Source organism: Macaca thibetana, chromosome 8 (assembly GCF_024542745.1).
Source record: "Macaca thibetana thibetana isolate TM-01 chromosome 8, ASM2454274v1, whole genome shotgun sequence".
NCBI lineage: Eukaryota > Metazoa > Chordata > Mammalia > Primates > Cercopithecidae > Macaca > Macaca thibetana.
Genome location: NC_065585.1, coordinates 112,845,427 through 112,869,853, shown reverse-complemented (window position 1 = coordinate 112,869,853; position 24,427 = coordinate 112,845,427). Strand labels below are relative to the sequence as shown.

General features: G+C 40.5%; 2 protein-coding genes and 1 non-coding gene across 5 annotated transcripts in view; 2 read left to right on the top strand and 1 right to left on the bottom strand.

Annotated features, from left to right (window-relative positions):
• SMIM18 (small integral membrane protein 18) overlaps positions 1–6,424 on the top strand; it is a 577,762-nt gene extending 571,338 nt beyond the window's left edge. The window contains exons 2-3 of one of the 2 annotated variants that reach the window (XM_050802588.1): positions 4,935–5,024; positions 5,743–6,424. In XM_050802588.1, coding sequence (XP_050658545.1) covers positions 5,780–6,067 — 288 coding nt within the window. In that variant the 5' untranslated portion in view covers positions 4,935–5,024; positions 5,743–5,779 and the 3' untranslated portion in view covers positions 6,068–6,424. The remainder of the gene's footprint in view (positions 1–4,934; positions 5,025–5,742) is intronic. The other variant, XM_050802589.1, reaches the window with a different exon arrangement.
• GTF2E2 (general transcription factor IIE subunit 2) overlaps positions 1–24,427 on the bottom strand; it is a 381,513-nt gene that overhangs the window by 64,248 nt on the left and 292,838 nt on the right. Inside the window, exons 1-2 of one of the 2 annotated variants that reach the window (XR_007728420.1) lie at positions 18,805–19,076; positions 14,198–14,367 (exon numbers count right to left, since the gene is read on the bottom strand). Coding sequence is in view for 1 of the 2 variants with exons in the window: in XM_050802546.1 (XP_050658503.1) it covers positions 14,198–14,363 (166 nt within the window). In the remaining variant the exon portion in view is untranslated. Of the gene's footprint in view, positions 1–14,197; positions 14,368–18,804; positions 19,077–24,427 lie in introns of those variants that run through there. The other variant, XM_050802546.1, reaches the window with a different exon arrangement.
• On the top strand, positions 4,124–4,237 carry LOC126961979 (U5 spliceosomal RNA). Its single transcript, XR_007728544.1, has one exon. It is a non-coding gene; the product is annotated as a U5 spliceosomal RNA (small nuclear RNA).

The window sequence follows — 24,427 nt, the reverse complement described above, 5'->3', positions numbered from 1 at the left end:
TGACAGTGTTTCCTAATCCCAATTTGAATTTTTTGGAACCCAGAATACTCAATAAATGCATTAAATAGATACATAAACAACAGGCTTTAAGTGAAAGCAGGTTTATTAAGAAAGCAAAGGAATACTCAGCAGTACTTTATAAGTTTTATTAGGCTAAAGTTTTGTATTATAGTGCATCAAATAAGTCAATATTGATAGTTGATTTAACTAGATGTGTTACATTTTGAAAGCACAAAGGGATTTTATCTTTTTGAATTAAAGGAGAAAAGCCAAAAAAAAAAAAAAAAAAGGAAAGGAATAAAAGAATGGTTTCTCCATACTACTCCATATTGTTGGCTAACAACAGACTTTTAAAAGAGCCAAGAATAAGGAATAGTACTTTTTATTTCTCCTTTTAAAAATAGATGATTTATTTAGGTTTCAAATAAATAATATATTCAAATGGTTGAAAAAAACAAAAGAACACAAGGTACAGGTTAAGAAGCCTCAAACATATCCCTGTGCCTCACTCTCCTCCCTATGGATCCCCATCCACACCATCATTGTGATTAATTTCTTGTAGGTCTTTCCAAGATTTCTGTACAGATACAAGCAAATAAGAGTATATATTTCCCCTTTTCCTATATACATTGTCCTACACCTTGTTTTTTTCACTTAAGAACATATCCTAAATATCTTTCCTAAAACTCAGTTACCTATGATTCAATTGTGTGGATATACCATATTAATTTAACCAGAAGAATAGTTCATTAATGGACACAAGTTAACCTCAAATAACTGAATTTAGTTATGTATCTGTCTGCCTTCCTGACTGCCTCTTTCTATTTTTGAGGCCAGGGGACCTGAAAATATTTTAAGCAGTTCACTTGTACCTCAAAAGTAGATAAGATATCTTTTTTTTTTTTTTTTGGAGATGGAGTTTCACTCCACGCTGGAGTGCAATGGCACAATCTTGGCTCACCGCAATCTCCGCCATCCGGATTCAAGCGATTCTCCTGCCTCAGCCTCCCAAGTAGCTGGGATTACACGCATGCACCACCATGCCCAGCTAATTTTATATTTTTAGTAGAGACTGGGTTTCTCCATGTTGGTCAGGCTGGTCTCAAACTCCTGACCTCAGGTGATCCGCCCGCCTTAGCCCCGCAAAGTGCTAGGATTACAAGTGTGAGCCACTGTGCCCGGCCCATTCTAAAATGCCATTTTGAAATGGCAACTTGATCTTTATAAGTTCTCCCCAAAAGTCAATACAAACAAAAAAGGTCTACTCACAATAAATTAAAATACAAAGTAATGACTTCAGCATAATTTCAACCAGATCCAAGTTATAGATTTATATAGCCAATTTCTAGAAGAAAAGACAAAACACTAGAGGGATATTATGTTAAGGAGACACAACTGAGAGGCACTTTTATTTATTTAAAATTGCTGCTGGGCGTGGTGGCTCATGCCTGTAATCCCAGCACTTTGGGAGGCCGAGGCACACGGATCACGAGGTCAGGAAATCGAGACCATCCTGGCTAACAAGGTGAAACCCCGTCTCTACTAAAAATACAAAAAAAAATTAGCCAGGCGTGGTGGCAGGCGCCTGTAGTCCCAGCTACACAGGAGGCTGAGGCAGGAGAATGGCATGAACCTGGGGGGCGGAGCTTGCAGTGAGCCGAGATCACGCCACTGCACTCCAGCCTGGGCGACAGAGCGAGACCCCGTTTCAAAAATAAAAATAAAAATAAAATTGCTATAATAAGGCCAGGTGTGGTGGCTCACGTGGGTAGATCACATGAAGTCAGGAGTTCGAGTCTAGCCTGGCCAACATGGTAAAACCCTGTCTCTAGTAAAAATACAAAAATTAGCCAGGCATGGTGGTAGGTGCCTGTAATCCCAGCTACCAGGAAGACTGAAGCAGGAGAATCACTTCAAACCAGGAGGCAGAGGTTGCAGTGAGCCGAGATTGCACCATTGCACTCCAGCCTGGGCAACACAGTGAGACTCTGTCTAAAAAATAAATAAATAAATAAAGACTATAATAATGTTACTTAAATCAATAGTAAACATTTTAAATTAACATTAACTTCACCAATAGGCAGATTAAGCTGAGAGGCAGAATGTAGGAAATGCTTCTCTCTAGTCTCTTTTCTCTATCATCCTTCTCCTCGCAGTTACTTCTAATGCCAGGTTTAGAAGAGAAGGATTCAAAAGAAATTTCCAGATTTTAAAAAGGGTTCGACCTGGAAGGCCTTAACAGAAAGTCTAAGGAATATTTCCATAAATGCTGGGGTGATCCTCAACTAGCCCAGGTAAAGTGACTGGACAGACGCCCAAACAATTCCTTCTGCTCTTTGCCCACCCACACAAGTGCAGCGCACTGGGTTTCCCAAAAGGTCTGTTCTTCTCCCTCTCACTCTCATTAACTCTGTTCTTCAAAAATGACCTGAAACTCATTTACACTTAAGTAAAAATAATGTGTGCTACCCCTCACAGGAATATCTGTATTTTGGCAATGCTAAAAATCTTAAAGGATCTCCAAAAGCTGAGCATTTTTAAGGCATTTGAATGTGGGCATGTATGCATGACACCACTCTATTAGGGAAGCTGGGTCAAAGAGGACCTAACTTTTGTCTCCATTTAAATAAGTTTCTGGGCAGGCGTGGTGGCTCACGCCTGTAATCCCAGCACTTGGGAGACCAAGGTGGCTACATCACCTGGAGTCAGGAGTTCAAGACTAGCCTGGCCAACATGGTGAAATCCCATTTCTACTAAAAATACAAAAAAAAAAAAAAAAAAAAAAAAATTGCTGTGCATGGTGGCAGGCGCCTGTAATCCCAGCTACTTCAGGAGGCTGAGGCAGGAGAATCGTTTGAACCTGGGAGGGGAAGGTTGCAGTGAGCCGAGATCACGCCACCCACGGCACTCCAGCCTGAGCAACAAGACTGAAACTCTGTCTCAAAAAAATAAAAATAAGTTTCTACGAGTTAATTGAATATTTGTGTGCATGCTGATGAGAATTAGAGGCAGCAACAAGCCAGAAGTTGAAGGGGCTGTAGCCTATTAGGATATTCACATTAGACAAGGGGTACCGCTTATATCATATTCTACATGAATGTCACCCCACAACACAATACAAATGGTGCTCCCTGGAACTGTGCAAGGTAGCATCCCTACTTTCTATAAGAAGTACTCTGAAGAGGAAATACAAAGGATAAAAGGATAAGTTTTGAAACGCTGAGTATAGTCTGAAAAAACTGTAATGTAATAGGAAGTTACACATCTCTGTTCCACACCATGTATTTCTGCATGATCCTGAACTAAAAGAAGCAACTGATTCTATTACTGCCCATCAGTCTGTCTCTAACTTCAAGACAAAGGGTCACCAAGTACGATAAAACAGGATTCTTAAATCCAAAAGAAAACATGTATTTAAGTCTTTACTCTGGCTCAGATCATCACTTTAACCTTCAAAATGCAGGAAAAAAGGAAGGAGGCAAGTCCATCCAGAGGTGAAGTGATTCACAAAGTAAACCTAAGAAAACAAAAACCTTAGAAAACATAATTTTATCAACCCAAAATTTTTTATTTATTAATAAAACAAAGAAATTTAAGGAATTATATTGTCATGGCTTTGAGTTTGGGGTGTGACAATAATACTGTGGTTATGTTTAAAAATAGAGTCCTCACCATTGGGAGATATATACCGAAATATTTCTAGGTGAATGATGTCTTGAATTTGCTTTAAAAAAGCCAATGGGGTGGAAGCAAACGGGTAGAGGTAGAGATGGGCCAAGAGTTGATGAATGAAGTTGAATTATAAGTACATGGGAGGCCGGGGACACACTGGCTCCCGCCTTGTAATCCCAGCACTTTAGGAGGCCAAGGAAGGTAGATCACAAGGTCAGGAGTTCGAGACCAGCCTGACCAACATGGTGAAACCCCATCTCTACTAAAAATACAAAAATTAGCCGGGCATGGTGGCGTGCACCTGTAACCCCAGCTACTCAGGAGGCTGAGGCAGGAGAATCACTTGAACCCAGGAGGTAGAGGTTGTAGTGAGCTGAGATCGCATCATTGCACTCCAGCCTGGGGGACAGGCCGAGACTCTGTCTCAAAAAAAAAAAAAAAAGTACATGGGATACTCTGGTTTCTCTTCAGATCATACAAATCTCTCACCCTTTACTAAAGATTTCTTTGAAGAGGAACAATTCTAAGCCTTAACCCAATTTTTGAGGCCCTGTATCTACAAGGCTAGTAAGAAAAAAAAAATAAAGTACATGGGGTTCATACTATTTTGTAGTTTTCATTAAATGAAACACTCTCACACACAAGGTATCTCCAGAATTTACAAAAATATTTGGTACACATTAGGTAATCAATAAGCATTTGTTATAAAAATAAAATCCTGTTTACAACTAAGTAGTAAAGAAAAAGCATACAGAATGACAATCGATAAATTATTGAAGTGGAACTACATTTCTTCTCTTATTTCCAAAATGTTCTTAGTGCACAGGTTATTTTATAATTTTTAAAACCTAAGTGTTAAAATATCTGTTAGAGATCAAGATAGTAAAAACTAATTTAGTTCCTCATTACTGTAGTTCCATACTAACAAATCTTTGATTCTAACAGCCCCCATATAAGAGCTAACAAGTACCAGGTCAACAAGAGCTAAACTTAATTCAAGAACACTGAAACTTGAACTCACTAGCTTATTTTGTGAAATGGAACAATAATTTAATAACTGATACCTTTGGGAGGGCTGAATTTGTCTGTTTTTAAAAATATTTATGTCTATGGGTCACTTAGGTATACGAAACACTTAAGACTAACATCTGCAACCCCAAGATTAGGGTCTTTTCACAGACAACTCTAAGCTAAAATTTTATTATCCTCATTCTGAAAACTGGCATTATTTGGCTTTTCTTTCTCTACTATTTTTCACTCAGCCACTATTTCCTGATTCAGATCAACAGATAAACTGTCATCAAAGTTTAAAGGAGGGGAAACAGGAGACAGAAATACACTGAACCAAAAAGGTAAGAAGAACTCACAAGGCTAATGATAAAAGCTTTTCCAGGGGCAGTTTGAAGAACATAACCTTAAAACCCCAAGATTTGTTGTAGATAATAGCTCACTGACCACTGCTTTAATCAAGTTTTAAATCAATTCAGCTGCCTTTTCCCCTTCCATTAGCAGTTAATTTCTGTATAAGAATTTTTTTTTTTTTTTTGAGACAAGGTTTCATTCCCATTGTCCAGGCTAGAGTGCAGCGGCACGATCTTGGCTCACCACAACCTGTGCCTCCCTGGCTCAAGCAATCTTCCTGGCTTAGCCTCCCAAGCAGCTGGGACTACAGGCACGCACCACCATGCCTGGCTAATTTTTGTATGTTTTGTAGAGACGGGTTTCGCCATGTTGACCAGGCTGGTCTTGAACTCCTGGGCTCAAGTGATCTGCCTACCTCGCTCTCCCAAAGTGCTGGGATTATAGGCGTGAGCCACCATGTCTGGCCTGAATCTTAAATATATATATATATATATATTCATCTAGCAAATAATATACATTAAAAAACAGGGTATGGTTTACTAAGTACGTTGGCCCAGATATACAAAAAAATTCAAAACGACCATTTAGGCATTAATTAAGGAAGATTCATCTTGCCTATACAAATTTACTAAGAAATCTTACTACTGAGATTTGAATTAATAGATCTGTAGTTTGCTTACATAAATTCATTTTCTACCTTTTTTATAGATTCAAAAGAGCAATATAAGAAGTGGAATCTCTAAGAATGGCTTCCAGCCTCTGGAATGAAACCACTACCTCTGTTTATCAGTACCTTGGTTTTCAAGTTCAAAAAATTTACCCTTTCCATGACAACTGGAACACTGCCTGTTTTGTCATCCTGCTTTTATTTATATTTACAGTGGTATCTTTAGTGGTGCTGGCTTTCCTTTATGAAGTGCTTGACTGCTGCTGCTGTGTAAAAAACAAAACCGTGAAAGACTTGAAAAGTGAACCCAACCCTCTTAGAAGCATGATGGACAACATCAGAAAACGTGAAACTGAAGTGGTCTAACACTCTACAGAAGATGAACAAAATCTCTGAAAGCAGCTCAACCTCTTCCGAGAAAAAAAAAATCTTCTGAAGCCAACTGTTGCTACAAAACAAATTCTGACTGAAAAGTTAAAAGATTTCTAGTACAAGGGGAAAAACAAGTTAAATATGCACTGTTTCTGTGTGTAGCCATGTCATTAAATATACAGTAAAACTTCAAAAATGTGAATTTATCAATCTGTTTAATACTGACACTTCGAAAACTGGATAAAAGATTCCTAGAGTTCGATATTAAACAGCAAAAGAAAGCTAAGCTGGAAAACACAAGCAAGGCTAATGATGCTAAGATAATTTTATACCTAACCAATTCACGTAGACCAAAAAATAGTGTGTTGGTAACAAAAATGCTATTTAAAATGTGTTTCTAAGCCCAAAGTAAAATACTTCCACTTATATATATATTTGCATAAAATTCTCACAAAACTGACTTACTGTTTAGTTAGAAATGCATGATATAGGAAAGGCTTAGTCTATTTTCAAACTAAAACTTACTACTACACCCCTTCATTTCCTGAGTTTGTTCTTTCATTTTACCTCTCTTATTTATACCTCAAAGGCTAAGATAACCAAGGCAGAAAGAATAAAAAAAAAAAAAAAAGGTGAAAATACCAAAAAAAAAAAGAAAAAAAAAGTTCAAAAGATAGGGCCACTCAACACCTGTTGAGAAATATGGTAGTTTTATTTCTTTGAATTCCAAGGGCTATATATTTTGTGACCCCCTAACACTATTTTGCTATCACCCATGAGCAAACCAAAGCATGCTCTTAACCAGTATACTACCCCTAAGTCAGAAATGCCACTCCTGGAAATGTATCCTGAGCACTTAGTTCAAATATAAAAAGCTCAAAGTACAAAGATTTTTACAACAGCATTACTCAAAATAACAAAAAATGGAAAATAGTTAACTAAGCCTTTAACTAAATGTGGCACATCGACTTAATGAATTATTAAAAAGCAACTGAAGGCCGGGCACAGTGGCTCATGTCTGTAATCCCAGCACTTTGGAAGGCCAAGGCGGATCGATCACAGTCAGGAGTTCGAGACCAGCCTGGCCAAGATGGTGAAACTCCATCTATACTAAAAATACAGAAATTAGCCGGGCGCAGTGGGGGGCACCTATAATCCCAGCTACTTGGGAGGCTGAGGCAGGAGAACTGCTTGAACCCAGGAGGCAGAGGTTGCAGGGAGCCAAGATTACACCACTGCACTCTAGCCTGGGTGACAGAGCAAGACTCCATCTCGGCAACAACAACAACAAAAAGGCAACTGAAAATTCTGGCAAGATAGAAAAGTATTTAAAAGTAAATAAATTCAGCATATAAAAGTTTTAGTACAATTATTGATGATATTATAAATTAATATACATATGAGTAAGGTTTGAAAACAAATATGGAGAATTAGAATAGCTGGTATATTAAGAGGGCTCTGGGGACAAAAAAAGCACGAGGTATTATAAAAGACTTTTTTTTTAAATCTCCATTACTGATGGAATTTTTTGTGTATAATAAATAACTGTGTGGTAAAGAGAGGAAATCTGTTATTTTCAATTTAAAGAATCTTGGCCGGGTGCAATGGCTCACACCTGCACTTGGGGAGGCTGAGGCAGGTGGATCACCTGAGGTCAGGAGTTCGAGACCAGCCTGGTTGACATGGTGAAACCCCATCTCTACTAAAAATACAAAAAAAAAAAAAATTAGCCAGACATGGGGGTGGGGCCCCTGTAATCCCAGCTACTTGGGAGGCTGAGGCAGGAGAATCACTTGAACCTGGGAGGCAGAAGTTGCAGTGAGCCGAGATCACGCCATCACACTCCAGCCTCAATAAGAGTGAAACTCCATCTCAAACAAACAAAAAAAAGAATCTTAACTGCCAGTCTGAAATAACTCTTCCACAAAGTTTTTTTTATATTTATTCTCACATTAGAAACACAAATAACGTAACCAACTTTAAAAGGACTTGTGAAGCTTGGGTATATAAAATACTTTGGTAACCAGGAACTGAGCACTGTTAAAACCATATACATTTTCATGAACGTTGGATTCTTGGCAATAGATGGGAAGTATGCAAGTCCTTTAATAACCAGATTTTTTAATAGTGTACATTATCAACTTTCTCCCCCACCCTATGCTGTAATTTATTTAGTCATCCAACAAATATTTATTGAGTGCTTACTACATGTCAGCAATTGGGCCAGAGAGTGAGGGCAGAATGGCAAACAAGGAACCACGTCATTACAATGGAGCACATTGGGAGCTCTGTCAGAAAGAGTGCTACGGGAACTCAAAGGTTATACACTAAATTCACACTGAAGAATGAGAATAATATGACTTTTAAGCTGAAACTTTAACAGGACAGAACCAAAAGAGGGTAGGAGATAAGAAATAATATTCCAGGAAGAGGAAATAATATGAATATTATGATATAATATGAATATTAATATGAAGCCAAGAGGCAAGAGAAAATAAAGCATGTTGGAGGAGCTACAAGTCAGTATCACTAGGACAGAGTACAAGGAGAACAGCATGATACCATGCCTAAGAGATAATTAGAGGCCAGATCAGGTAGACACGTGGCCTGCAGTAAAACATGGACTGTATCTAAAAAACAGTAACGATTAGCTTGAGCAGAAAGCAACATGATCTAATGAGAAAAATCACTGCCGTATGAAGAATGAACACAAAAGCAGCTAAACCAGGAGACCTGATCAACAGCTAATCTAGCAGTCCAATGATCGTGGCCTGAACTAGAGTGGCATGGTAGCCTTCAGTGTTTACACCCAATATTTCCAGCTCTCTTCATTAAGGAAAGCATTCACTTCAGAGCCCCCTATGGTTGGGAACATAACTTGGGCCAATGAATGACTTGTGACTAACTCTGGCCAATCAGCTGTGACAGGATGTGACGTGTGTCACCTCCAGGCCACAGCACTTAACTGCTAGTGCAAGCTCTTCCAGAGTTCATTTTCCTGCTAGCACAGGGCTCACAAACATTTGAGCTACCAGCTGCTCCATCAGCCTGGGTCCTTGAGTGACTATAACTAGCTAAGACTCCTGCCAAACCATGATAAATATGTAGTATGACGGAGAAACAAGCTTTTGTTGTTTTAAGAAACTGAGATTTTTGGGACTCTTACCACAACACAGTTTATCCTATCCTGACTGTTAGGGAAAACCCTGGCCAACCAAAGAGAAGTAAAGCCCTAGAAAGGCTCTTCCTGCTGTTGAACCGGGACCTGTTTGTGTGGAAGATGAAATTCGCTACCCTATACCTGTAGCCTAAACTACAAAATGCAAAGACATTCTTGAGCAGGTCAAAGGCTCAAGTGGCTTAAGCCTAAGAGTGGCTATGTTAATGTTTAAAACAGTTTTTTACATTTCTGTTTACAATGAGTTAATTCTAAGTAAAATTCAATGGAATGACAAACCTAACATATAAGAATGACAGGCCTACTTTGATTTTTAAAAAATCTTTGCTTTAAAATCAGTTATTAAAACAGCTTGTAGGATATGTAAAAAATTAACATCAATAGAAATTATTATTACTACAATTTGAAGTAGCTAAATAATTTCAGCTGTGAATTAAGTGACTGACATTGTTTAAAATATAATAATGTAAGAGTAAACTAAACCCAAAGCAAGCAGAAGGAACGAAAAAATAAATACTGATGTGGAAATAAAATTAAAAAAAAAAAAAAAACAGAAAAGCCAATGAAACCAAACGTTGGTTCTTAGAAAAAAATCAACAAAATTGATGAACCTTTAGCCAAACTGATCAAGAAAAAAGGGAGAAAACACAAATTCCTAAAATCAGAAATGAAAGAGGGCACCGGGTGCGGTGGCTCAAGCCTGTAATCTCAGCACTTTAGGAAGCAGCGGCAGGGGGATTATCTGAGGTCAGGAGCTCAAGACTAGCCTGGCCAACATGGTAAAACTCCATCTCTACTAAAAATACAAAAATTAGCCGGGCATGGTGGCACACGCCAATTACAATTCCAGCTACTCTGGGGGCTGAGACAGGAGAATCACTTGAACCTGCGAGGCAGAGGTTGCAGTGAGCCGAAATCGCACCACCGCACTCCAGCCTGGGCGACAGAGCAAAACTCCGTCTCAAAAAAAAAAAAAAAAAAAAAAAAAAGAAAGAGGGGATATCACTACTGACTTTATAGAAATCAAAAGGATTATAAGGGAATACTTTGAAAACCCTTAGATAATGTAAATGATAAAATGAATAAATTCCTAAAAAGCCACAAAGTACCAAAATTAACTCAAAAAGAAATAGAAAATCTGAGTAAACTGAAAAGAAAAAATTCTTACAAAGAATTTTCCACAAAGGAAAGCTGAAGCCCAAATGGCTTCACCAGTGAATTCTACCAAACATTTTAAAAAATAACAAAGTTTCAAAAACTCTTTCAGAAAATAGGCGAAAAGGGAGCGCATCACAAATCGTTTAAGGAGGCCAGAATTACCCTGAGAGACAGGAGAGAAAAACAAAACTACAGATCAAGTTCCTCGGGAATAGAGATGCAAAAATCCTGAACGAAATACCAGCAAATTGAATACCACAACAAATAAAAATGATTATACACCATAACCAAGTAGGATTTTATTCCAGGAATAAATGCAAGGTTGTTTGAACATCTAAACATCAACTAATGTTAATATACCATATTAATAGACTAAAGGGTGAGAACATGATCATCTCATTAGATACAGAAAAAGCATCAGACAACATCCAGTACCCACTTATGACTAAAACTCTTGACAGTCAGATGCGGTAGCTTATGCCTATAATCCCAGCACTTTGGGAGGCTAAGGGGGATGGATCCCTTGAACCGAGGAGTTGGAGACCCACCTGGGCAACAAAGTAAAACCCCCTACCAAAAAAAACCCTCTACCAAAGTAAAACCCCCTACCAAAAAAAAAACCCTCTACCAAAAAAAAAAATTTTTCATTAGCCAAATGTGGTGGGCATGTGCTTGTAGTCTCAGCTACTGGGGAGGCTGAGGCTCGCTCGAGTCAGGGAGTTTCGAGGCTGCAGTGAGTCATGATCACGCTGCATACTTCAGCCTGGGCAACGGAGTAAGACCCTGTCTCAAAATAAAACAAACAAAAGGCCAGGCGCGGTGGCTCACGCCTGTAATTCCAGCACTCTGGGAGGCCGAGGCAGGTGGAGGCCGAGGCAGAAGATCGAGACCATCCTGGTTAACACGGTGTAACCCCATCTCTACTAAAAATACAAAAAACATTAGCCGGGCGTGGTGGTGGGCGCCTGTAGTCCCAGCTACTTGGGAGGCTGAGGCAGAAGAATGGTGTGAACCTGGGAGGCAGAGCTTGCAGTGAGCCAAGATTGCGCCACTGCACTCCAGCCTGGGCGACAGAGCAAGACTCCATCTCAAAAAAAAAAAAAAGAAAAGAAAAGAAAACAAACAAAAAACAAAAAAACCCACCTCTCAACAAACTAGAAATAGAGGGGACCTTCTTCAACTGGAAAGGGCATGTACCAAAACCTGCAGAAATATCCAACATACAGCCAGTCCAGACAGGCAAAATAAATAAAAATTTAAAAGTTCACACTGGAAAGAAAGACAACTGTTCTTATTCACAGATGACATAATCTTGAGGTAGAAAATCCTAGGGAAACCACACAAAAAACTACTAGAAATAAAAAACAAGTTCAGTCAGGTTATAGAATACAAGATCAATGTATGAAAAAACTCGTTTCTCGGCCGGGCGCGGTGGCTCAAGCCTGTAATCCCAGCACTTTGGGAGGCCGAGACGGGCGGATCACTAGGTCAGGAGATCGAGACCATCCTGGCTAACACGGTGAAACCCCGTCTCTACTAAAAAATACAAAAAACTAGCCGGGCGAGGTGGCAGGTGCCTGTAGTCCCAGCTACTCAGGAGGCTGAGACAGGAGAATGGCCCGAACCCGGGAGGCGGAGCTTGCAGTGAGCTGAGATCCGGCCACTGCACTCCAGCCTGGGCGACAGAGCGAGACTCCGTCTCAAAAAAAAAAAAAAAAAAAAAAAAAGAAAAAACTCATTTCTATATACTAGCAATGAGCAACCCAAAAAAAATCAAAGAAAACAATTTAATTCATAAATGAAATTGAATCAGAATAAAATAACTGCTAGGTGCAATGGCTCACACCTATAATCCCAACACTTTGGGAGGCCGAGGTAGGAAGATTGCTTGAGGCCAGGAGTTTGAGACCAGCCTGGGCAACAGAGCAAGATCTTGTCTCTACAAAAAAAATTTTTTAAAAGCCATCCATTCATTGACTGGAAGATCTAATATTGTTAAGATGGCAATTCTTCCCCAAATTGATTTATAGATTCGATTCAATCCCTATGGAAATCCCAGCAGGCTTTTTTGCAGGTGTTGATAGACAGATCCCAAAATTTATACAGAAAAGCCAAAACAATTCTTGAAATAAAAAAGAACAAAGTTGAAGGGCTTACATTTCTCAGTCTCAAACCTTAATTACAATGCTACAGCACTCAAGAGAAATAATACTGGCATAAAGACACACATAGAAGTCAACAGAACCAAATTGAGACTCCAGGAATAAACTCTTTCATTTATGGTCTACTGATATTCAACAAGGGTGCAATGCAATTCAACAGGGGAAAAGATCATCATTTCAAAAAACGATGCTGGGACAACTCCATAGGAACACTCAAAAAGATAAATTTTGACCCTTATGCTAACCCATAGGCAAAAATCAACTCAAACATACTATAGACCTAAATGTAGGAGCTAAAACTACAAAACTCTTAAGAGGAAAACACAGAAATAAATTTTCATGACCTGTGTCAAAGATTTCTTAGATACGACACCAGGAATACAAATGATAAAAGAAAAAAACTGGTAAGTTGGACTTCATCAAAATTAAAAACTTTTGTACATACAAAGACACCATTAAGAAGGTAAAATGACAAGCATTTGCTTGGAGAAAATATTTGCAAATGTATATCAGATCAAAGAATGATTGCCAGAATATATAAAGAATTATTAAATCAATAGGAAGAGGAAATATACCTCAGTTTTTTTTATGGGCAAAAAAATTTGAATTGACATTTCACCAAGGAATATATATGAATAGTCAATAAGCACATGAAACAATGTTCAACATCATTACTAATTAAGGAAATGCATATGAAAGCCACAGCGATAGCACTTCACACCTATAGAAATGGCTAAGATAAAAAAGACAAAGAATATCAAGCAATAGCAAGGATGAGAAAAAACTGGAACCCTGATACATTGCTGGAGAAAATGTAAAATGGTACAGCTATTTTAGCAGTTTCTTAACAGGTTAAATATAAATTCGACATATGACCCAGAAATCTACTCCTAAGTCTCTATCCATAAGAGATAAAAAGATAAGTCTACACAAAGACTTGTACATGAATATTCATGGCAACACTATTCAAAACAGCCAAAAAGTGAAAATAATCCAAATAACCGTTAACTGGTGAACGGATAAACAAACTGTGGTACATATATCCATACTATGGAATACTCTTTAGCAATAAAAATGGAATGAAGTACTGACACATACTACATGGATGGAACTCAAAAATATGCTAAGTGAAAAAAAACAACACACAAAAGACCACTTATTATACAATTTCATTTATAGGAAGTATCCAGAAAAGGCAAACATATAGAGACAGAAAGCAGATTATTGGTTTTCTGGGGCAGGGGTGGGAAAAGTCACTGCAAATGGGCACATCAGATCTTTCAGGGGTGATGGGAACGTTCTAAAATTGGACTGTAATAACAGCTGCAAAATTCTGTAAATTTATGAAACATCTTTGAACAGTACACTTAAAATGAATGAACTGTATGGTATGTAAATTTAACCTGAATAAAGTTTTTTTTAAAGAGGTAATAACCTAAATTTCAACTACAGCACAAGACTATTAACATCCTAAGAGCTTAAATTCTCTTATTGTCTCATCCTTTATATTCAACAAAGTGCCTATCAACAGGAGAGCTGAACTGAAAAATGAACTAGCCATAACTAAATGGTTTCCTCCTGAATAATCTGAAGAAAAACCAAACAGTCCTAACCAATTTTACTAACCAGAATTTTGTTTAGAGCCTGACGATCCTCCATGTTCTACCTTTGTTTTCTTCTTCTTAGACGATGACGATGATGACTCAGAAGATGCTGAACGTTTTTCTACTACAGGAGTGGAAAGAGCTCGTTTTTTGAACAGCTCCCTTTCTCTCAACAGGCTTGGATCCATAATGCTACAAAGAAAAAATAAGTGTCTTTAATACAAATTCAAGTCACTCAAACCTGCACTCTAAATCCATAGATCTCAACAAGTTACTTCCCAAACAAAATTACCTTTTATTATTAGTTCTCTAGCACTTGTATTTATTCACTTATTCATACACTCAAATAAATATTTCAATAGTGCTCATTACATGCCAAGCACTGTACTAGCCATTATAGGAAAAAAAGAGGCCAGGCATAGTGGCTCGAGCACTTTGGGAGGCCGAGGTGGGTAGAATGCCTGAGCCCAGGAGTTGGAGACTAGCCTGGACAACGTGGTAATACCTCATGTCTACAAAAAATACAAAAAATTAGGCAGGCATGGTGATGTGTGCCTACAGTCCCAGCTACTCGGGAGGCATAAGTGGGAGGATCGCTTGAGGCTGGGAGGTCAAGGCTGCAGTGAGTCGTGATAACACCACTGCACTCTAGCCTGGGTGACAGACCAAGACCCTTTCTCCAAAAAAAAAAAAAAAAAAAAAAAAAAAAAAAGGAAGAAGGAGGAGGAAAAGAAACAGAATTATTCTTTAAAGCTCCAGAACTGTGCTGTCCAATACTATAGCCACTAGCCACATGTGCCTATTAAACACATGAAATGTGGCTAGTTAGAATTAACATGGACTTTCAAGTGTAGAAACACACAAGATTTCAAAGATTTAGTATAAAGAAAAAAACTTTAATTACTAACAAGATATTTTACATTCATTACATGTTGAAGTGATACTATTTTGAATATACTGGGTTAAACAAAATGTTAACATTAATTTCACCAATTTTTCTTTTAAAATATGGCTATTAAAAAAAAATTAAGAGACAGTGTCTCACTGTGTTGCCCAGGCCGGAGTACAGCGCCGTGATCATAGCTCAATGTAGCCTTGAACTCCTGGGCTCAAGCAATCCTCCCACCCCAGCCTCCTGACTAACTAGGACTACAAGTACACGCCACCACACACAGTTAATTTTTTTAAAAACTTTTTAGAGATAAGGTCTTGCTACGTTGCCCAGGCTAGTCCTGAACTCCTGGCTTCAAGCAATCCTTCTCAGTCTCCCAAAGCACTAGGATTACAAACATGAGCCACTGCACCCAGCCTAGAATATTTTCAATTACATGTGTGGCTCATACTTCCCACTCCCATTATATTTCTATTGGACAACATTGCTGTAGAAACAACATGAGGACTACAGGGCAGAAATTCGAAGGAGGTGGATTTAGGCTCACTGCAAAAAAAGAGAACCATCAGAACTGCCTATAAATAAAACAGCATATTTTTAAAACTGGTGAACTCTTAATAATTAAGTGATGAAGAGGCTGAATTATTATACTATTTGTTAGAAATGTCTACAGGGAGCCAGGCACAGTGGCTCACATATGTAATCCCAGCACTTTGGGAGGCTGAGGTGGGTTGATCACTTGAGGTCAAGAGTTTGAGACCAGCCTGGGCAACATAGTGAAACCCTATCTCTACAAAAAATACAAAAATTAGCCAGTCATGGTGACACACACGTGTACTCCTGGCTACGCAGAAGGCTGAGGCACGAGAATCATTTGAGTCCAGCGGAGGTTGCAGTAAGCTGAGATCCCACCACTGCACTCCAGCCTAGGTGACACAGCAAGACTCTGTCTCAAAAATAAAAAAATAAAAGTCTACAGAAAATTTCCAATTTGGAGGGAGGTGGTTTGAGGCAACTTCTATGTTGTGGTTGTTTGTCCAGTTCTAAAATTACAACTCTAAGCAACTTCAGTACAACCAGGGAAGCTACAGGTCAACCAAGAAGAATTCTAAACACTCCTCTCTTCTGAACTCTGCTAGAACCTTGCAGAGGGTCTATGAAGACCTCAAGCTGACTATATAAATGAATTTGACACTGTTAAGACTAGTGTCAGCTGGGAGGAAAAAGACTCATACTTTGAAAGCTTCTAAGCACAGATAGCTCAATAAATGTTAAATGAACAACACATGGAACAACATCTTTAAATTGCTCTGGTCCCATTATTACTGGTTTCACAAGCCTTTATTAAATGTCTTCTGTTTGTGAGGCACTGTGCTCTAAGCTTTGAAAGGTTATGGAGGATAAATCCTTGTCTGCGTGCTGCTTAGATTTGAGGAAATGGAGCAGTCAGCTAAAAATTTAAAATATAAGCATTAGTAAGAAATAATCAGAGTGAATTCCAATTAAGGCGTGAACAATCACTGTACGGTGAATCAAAAACCTGCCTTCTCTCAGTATCAATTTTTTTTTTTTTTGAGACAGAGTCTTGCTTTGCCGCGCAGACTGGAGTGCAGTAGGGCAAAATCGGCTCAATGCAACCTCCGCTTCCTGAGCTCAAGCGATTCTCCTGCCTCAGCCTCCCGAGTAGCTGGGGCTACAGGTGCGAAGCACCACGCGCCGCTAATTTTTGTACTTTTAGTAGAGACGGGGTTCATTCACCATGTTGGCCAAGCTGGTCTTGAAGTCCTGACCTCAAGTGATCCGCCCACCTCAGCATCCCAAAGTGCTGAGATAACAGGCGTGAGCCACCACACCCGGCCTCAGTTTCAATTCCTAAGAGCCACCTGGCTAGGCAACCCACAAGGCCTCTACATTCAATTTCATAAGTAAAATGAGGACGCTGCGAAAGCTATCCACATCCAGCCCAATTGTAAGAATGAGAAAACGTGTGTTATTTTTTAAATAGTAAAGTCATAAAAACATATGTCATTTCAGTATTACTATTTCGAGTTGGATCTGAAAGAGAACGATTTACTGCGCTGAGGAAGGTAGGAGACAGCCTTGGGAGGAGGGAAAGCGTGGGGCCAAGAACAAGAAAGGAGAATTGTTAAGTGAGAAGGTGGGAGCAACAAGCTGATTGTGAATTTCTAGAACAAGAAACATTTGTGTCTTATTATTTCACGTTGCAAAGGCAGGACCTTAATCTGGACTTTTAAAAAACGACTCTAAAATATTTAAATAGGCCGGCCGCAGTGGTTCACGCCTGTAATGCCAGCCCTTTGGGAGGCCGAGACGGGCGGATCACGAGGTCAGGAGTTCTAGACCAGTCTGGCCAACATGGTTAAACTCCGTTTCCGCTAAAAAATTTTTAAAAATTGCGGGGCGTGGTGGCGGGCGCCTGTAATCCCAGCTACTCGGGAGGCTGAGGCAGGAGAATCGCTTGAACCAGGGAGGTGGAGGTTGCAGTGAGCCAAGATCGAGCCACTGCACTCCAGCCTGGAAGACAGCGCGAGACTCTGTCTGCACAAAAAAAAAAAAAAAAAAGATGTAAATAAAGCCGTACAGTTTACAACAAACTAAATGCTTACAGTATTTGACCCTCGCAACTCCAGGAGCAAACAGGTATTAGTGTCATTCCTATTTTAATACATGAAATCTGAAGTGAAGCTGTCTGGTTAAGGTCGCACAGATGGAAGAGCCAGGGCCAGAACCCAAACCTCCTGACTCCTAACTCAAGTGCTCCTTACAACAGACCTGGAATGCTGGTAAAGGCCTTTAAAACAAAGGCCACCTATGAGGTTCGGGAACGTTCAAAGGCATCTAGAGCAGAAGGCTTCGCAATGTCTTCACGTGCTCCGCCTAACTTTTCCTCCTTTTTCAAAGACTACTCAATATGTGTAGTACGCTTTAGATCTCTGGACCCACCTATGTAGTAAACAGGTTACATCACCATGTTCATTTTACAATTAAACAAAACTATCACAACTCAAGGAGTTGGCTGGTTCCTCCGCGGGCAGATATGGAAAACCCAAAAATTAAACTGAAATCTGCCTCCAAGCCCACGATTCTTGCCATCATTCGACCTCTTTCAACCTTCCTACCTCCCCTCTGTTTTACTTTTTCCCAGCCTCGTTAGTGTCCCTGGCACCTCAGGATCCGGCCATGAAAAGCGGGCTGCTTCGCCCTTAAATGACGGAAGTGAGGAGGTGGGCGGAAAGCGGGCCGCAGCATTGTTGTGGAAAACGTCTTTAGACTGCAGAAATCAACTACTATCGTTAATGTTTAGGGATCATCACAAACCAAGTCTCCAAAAGGTAGCCCAGAAAGCAGTCCGCGTACAAGCATCATTTTAAATCACAGCCTTGAGCTGGCTGGACCCCGTGGCTCCTCAAACTCCACACGTGGTTCGCTTGGCTACCGCGCCCGTGAACTTGGAGGCTTGGAAGAGGCACAATCAGGCAGCAAACAGCGAATTTTCCCTCTTTCCAACCCAAAAGTTTGCTCAATGAACCTCCGGCCTAAAGACAATGCTCCGGGGAACGGTTCGCGTGCTCGGTGTTTCGCTTCCAGAACGGCGGCCCCAGCTTCCCGTGGGGTGGAGGTCACGCTCAGCCTCCCGGGAGGCGGCGGCGCGCCTGGATCCTGGGGAACAGCAGGACCGGGCTCTGCGCCCCTCACCCGGCGGCCGCAGCCCCTACCTGAGTGAGGCGGGCAGCCTCTCACGACTCGCCGCCCAGTTCCTGCGCCTCCGCCTCGGCCAGCCGCCCACGCCGGCACTGCAGCCTCTTCCTGCTCCTCGTCAGCGCCCCCGCCTGCCCGCACGCACGCCCAGCGCTGACCCGCCAGGTCGGGGTCTCGCCACTGGCGGCGGCGGCGGCGGCGGTGGCTGAGGCGACGACTCGACCCGGGACTCCGCCCGCCACTTCCCGATCTGGTGCTAGGAGCTCAGTCCCGGCAGCCACCGCGGCGCCAGGGCAGCGAAGCGAGCGCATGCGTCATAGGGTGCCCCGCCTCTGGTGCCGCGGGAGCAGAACTATCCCGCTGTGGCGTCCTGGAGCCTCCATGACAACGAGGGAAGGGCCGGGGCGGGGCCGAGGAGTGGACTGAAGTGGGAGGCGGTGCCAAGGAAGATGGAAGACAGCTTTCTTTACGCACGTTTAATTAAAGCTGCTACAGCCTGCTCCCGCCTGCGCTGGGATGTGGTGAACCCAACCAGCGGCGCTATCTTTCAATGGTTACTTTGTGTTTTTTGTCTTTTTCTTATTAGAGATGGGATCTCACTCGGTCGCCCAGGCTGGACTGCAGTGGCGCGATCTCGGCTCACTGCAACCTCCGCCTCCTGGGCTCAAGCCACTCTCCCACCTCAGCCTCCGGAGTAGCTGGGATCACAGGCGACTGCCACCACGACGGGCTGATTTTTGTTATTATTGTTATTGTTTGTATTAATAGGGTCTCACAGTGTTGCCCAGACTGGTCTTGAACTCCTGAGTTCAAGCGATCTGCCCGCCTCGTCTTCCCGAAGTGCTGGGATTACAGGCGTGAGCCACCGCCTCCGGCCTCAACGGTTATTTTGTGAGTTTACCCCAGTGCCACCCACCAGCACCTGCTCTCCGAGAACGCGGTTCCAGCTATTTTACAAGCGAAGAACAGAGGGCCAGGAAGCTAATTAATAAATGACTTGCTCAAGACAGCACAGCTAGCAAAGGCAGCCTGATGTGGAGCTCAGCCCAGGCTCTTCCCTCCACCCCTGTGAACTGTCTTAGAAAAGGATTTTGGATTTAGAAGCCAGATAAATGGGTGGAAATAAAGCAATGGAAAAAATAATTGTCGTTGCTCGAACCCTGCAGCGTGGCAGGCCTTCCCTCACTCTTATAACCTAAAGCGCCAGTACAGCCAGTGCTCAGCCATTCTGTGGCTGTCGTTGAATTACTTAACTACTGGTTACTCTTCAAGTTACTAAAACTGTGGCTCAGTTTTCTCACCTGGAAAATCGGGATAATCATTGTACTACTACAATGAGTTACTTGCATTGGACTGTGGTGAAAATGAGAAATACCTAAAATTTTATTCAAAACTTGGAAAAAAGTCAAAAGATAATATTTTGTGACCTTTTTGATTAGTTTCATTCTAGAGAATTTTGTAATAAGCCTACTTGATCATCTGACACCCACAGGAAATGTAACTTTGAATAACAATTGATTAGGGCCCAGAAGATTTACAAAAGGATGAAATCAAAGATTAATTGGTAGGAAACTGATGAGGTGTAAGGGGAGAAAGGGGCAGGGAATTCAGTGCCAAGCTGAATTTATATATATAAAAATATATAAATATATTATTTATATATAATATATAAAATATATTATATATTATAATATATTTATATATAATATATATTTATATATAATGTATAATATACATTATCTATTTATATATAATATATAATATATGATATATATTTATATATTATACATTATATATAAATATATATCATATATATTATATATCATATATTATATATTATGTATAATATACAAGATAATATATAAATATATATTTGTATATAAATATGTATAAATATGTATATAATTCCAAAGGTTAAGGTTGCATTGTTCTAAGAAAAATTAACCAGTTTTGTATCAACTGAGCAGTTGTATTTCAGCACTCCTTTCCCCAACAATTGTATAAATTTCATTTTTCAGAACTGGTAGAAATCCATTTTACAATTCTGCTGGCTCCCGTATTAATGAGTGAGAGACTTAAACATATGGACAATGGCTAAACTGCATATGATAATAACACTCTAACTCACATAAGCCAAACCACAACCTCTACAGCAATCAGCTCAAAATGGTCAGGATTTTCTCAAGAAGGCTGCCAACTTTTCTATTTTAATCTCTCTGTCCCCAGACACCAGTACCAGCCAGAGAAAGCCAAATATTCTCCCCCAAACCAATCCTGTTAAGTTTCCTGCTTCAAGTTAGATTACCTCCAGCTTCTCTGCCAACAACCCTAAATCAGAACACATCAGAAGCATCCCTTTTTTTCTCCACTATAAAGCCTCCCCTCTTTCCGATTGCTTTTGTGTCTCTGCCAAACTCAAGTGTGGTCGCTGCCTCCATTGCTATAGCAAGCTCTGAATAGCCTCTGTTCTCACTTGGGAGGTCTGCATTTCTTGCCTTAAATAAAACTTTGACACATATTCACTGTCTCTTCCCTTGAGACTTAGAAATCTAACAATTAGAGAACCTTTACAGAAATAAATCTGCCACATAGAAGGTGCTCGGTAAATGCTTACAGTGATTAATTTCATGTCAATATCTTGACTCATTTCAGCCAGTTGAAACAGCTAAGCTACTGATAATATCAGAATGTACTATCTATAATCCAGACTCTCAAATCTCAATTGCATCCCCTTTACCCAGAAGTTAGCTCTTGTTATTAATATCATTGAAACCCTCTCATACAAACCCCAGCACACCCTATTACAATACAAACTCCTGCTGATACTACCTGTTGCATGTGTCTAGGTCTTAACACTGAAAGCAATGGCTTCATTCATTCTGAGGCAGGAGAATAGGGTCTGGAGGCAGGGAAGCTAAGGCCAATTCACGCTGACTCCCTAGAAAGAACTGAATCAAAAGGAAAACCCTAACTTTCCACACCCAAGTAACAAAAGGACCAGAGGCTACTCTCTTTGCAACCCCTCATCCCCATTTTTCTGCCTGGCAGATGAAAAATTGAAGGTACCTCTTGCCGGGCGCGGTGGCTCATGCCTGTAATCCCAGCACTTTGGGAGGCCGAGGCAGGCGGATCACTTGAGGTCAGGAGTTCAAGACCAGACTGGCCAACACGGTGAAAGTCTGTCTCTACTAAAAAATACAAAAATTAGTGTGTGGTGGCAGGTGCCTGTAATCCCAGCTACTCAGGAGGCTGAGGGAGGAGAATAGCTTGAACTGGGGAGTCAGAGGTTGCAGTGAACTAAGACCATGCCACCGCACTCCAGCCTGGGTGACAGAGTGAAATTCCATCTCAAAAAATTAAAAAATAAAGTACCTCTGATTGGACTCCTTACTGGTTGCAGACCAAGTCTTCATTTGCATAGGAGTATAGTTTTGTACCTTCACTTTAGCCTCTGATTGGTCACTTTCTGCAACCAATCAGATATTTGCATAGGATGTAACATTGTGGACAGCCTCTGACTGGTCCCTTCCTGCAACCAATGAGACTCATCATGGGCCACTGCTTTGTTTACATAGGGTGTACACCAAGTAACCAATGGGAAACCTCTAGAGGGTATTTAAACCCCAGAAAATTCTGTAACTGGGATCTTGAGCCACTATGCTTGGCCCGCTCCCGCCCTGTGTAGTGTATTTTCATTTTCAATAAATCTCTCCTCTTGTTGCTTCGTTCTTTCCTTGCTTTGTGCATTTTGTCCAATTCTTTGTTCAAGATGACAAGAACCTGGACACCTTCCACCGGTAACAATTCTAAACACTTTGGGGTAATATCCTGTAACCTGAAGGTACTCCTCAAGTGAAGACAAAAATGGGATAACTGTATGGCTTGTAATTATGTCGGGGTACTTGTACATGGACACCACACTACAAATGAACTAAAACATAATTCTTTCTGTCTGCTGGTAGTGTAGACTATAATGACCAACTTAATATTGTCCAAACAGCATCCCGAATTGGCTTGATTTCAGAGAGTTCAATATTAGGAGTTAAACATAAAGTGTGCATCCTGCCTTCTCTTATTATATAACCTAGATATTACCTGGGTTCCTTTCCGAGGCACCCTCTAGTCAAGGTTTAAGGAGAGGAAAATAGCCCACTCTGAGGTGAGAAATACAGCTGTTTATATGTTCTATAATGCAAACAGTCTTCACCACTGATGTTTAAATAAACCTCCATCATAATTATAACCACCTAAATGTTGGCAGTCTAAGTATTTCCAGGCCACAAGGGTGTGGCTGTCAAATTATATGAAGAACTAAGCAACTAATGCAATAGCAATTTGTCTTACCTCACGAATGCTTGTAATATCCTGCATACTCTTTGGTAGAAAGCGTGGTGGCTCCTTTAGGGAAATATAATTTGTATATCTTACAAAACGTTATTCTGTTCAGACCTATCTAACCCTTCTCACCCTCACCTTCAAAAAGTAACTCAATATAACCATAGTTTAATTCCAATTTGGTAGATTAATTTACTGTTGTATTTGCTTGTGGTAAAAAAAAAAATATATATATATATATATATAAAAAACAAAAAATTTGCCATCATAAAATGGTTTACCATTTTAAAGTGTACAATTTGAAGGCATTAATACATTCACAATATTGCGCAATCATCACCACTATTTCCACAACTTTTTATCACCCTGATCAGAAACTCTGTACCCATTGAGCAATAACCCCCTATTCTCTCCTCCTCCCAAACCCTGGTAACCTCTAATCTACTTTTCTGTCTAGACAAATTTGCTAGATATCATACATAAGTGGAATAATACAATATTTGACCTTTGGTGTCTGGTTCGTTTCACTTGGCACAGTGTTTTCAAGGTTCATCCGTGTTGCAGCATGCATCGGAACTTCACTCCTTTTCATTTAGTGGCTTAATTTTACATTTTAATTGTTTTTTCTGTTTTTAGAGACAGGGCCTTGCTGTGTTGCCCAGGCTGGAATACAGTAATGCGATCATAGTTCCCTGCAGCCTAAAAGTAGGCTCAAGCAATCCTTCTACCTCACCCTCTTGAGTAGCCAGGACTATAAGTGTACATCACCATGCCTCACTCGTTTTCCTATTTTTAATTTTAGAAGAGACGGTGCTATGGTTTGGATTTGTGTCCCCACCCAAACCTCATGTTGAATTGTAATCTCCAGTGTTGGAGGAGGGTACTGGTGGGAGGTGATTGGATCACGGGGCATATTTCTCCCTTGCTGTTCTCATGATAGTGACTTCTCACTGGTTGTTTAAAAGTGTGTAGCACCTATATAATCCCAGATACTTGGGTGGCTGAGGCACAAGAATCGCTTGAGCTTGAGAGGCAAAGGTTGCAGTGAGTTGAAATTGTGCCACTGCACTCCAGCCTGAGAGACAGAGCAAAACTCTGTTTCAAAAAATAAAAATAAAATAAAAGTGTGTAGCACCTCTCCCTTTTCTCTTCCTCCTGCTCTGGCCTCGTAAGATATGCCTGCTTTCCCTTTGCCTTCCACCATGATTGTAAGTTTGCTGAGGCCTCCCCACCCATGCTTCCTGTACAGCCTATGGAACCATGAGCCAATTAAACCTCTTTTCTTTATAAATTACCCAGTCTCAG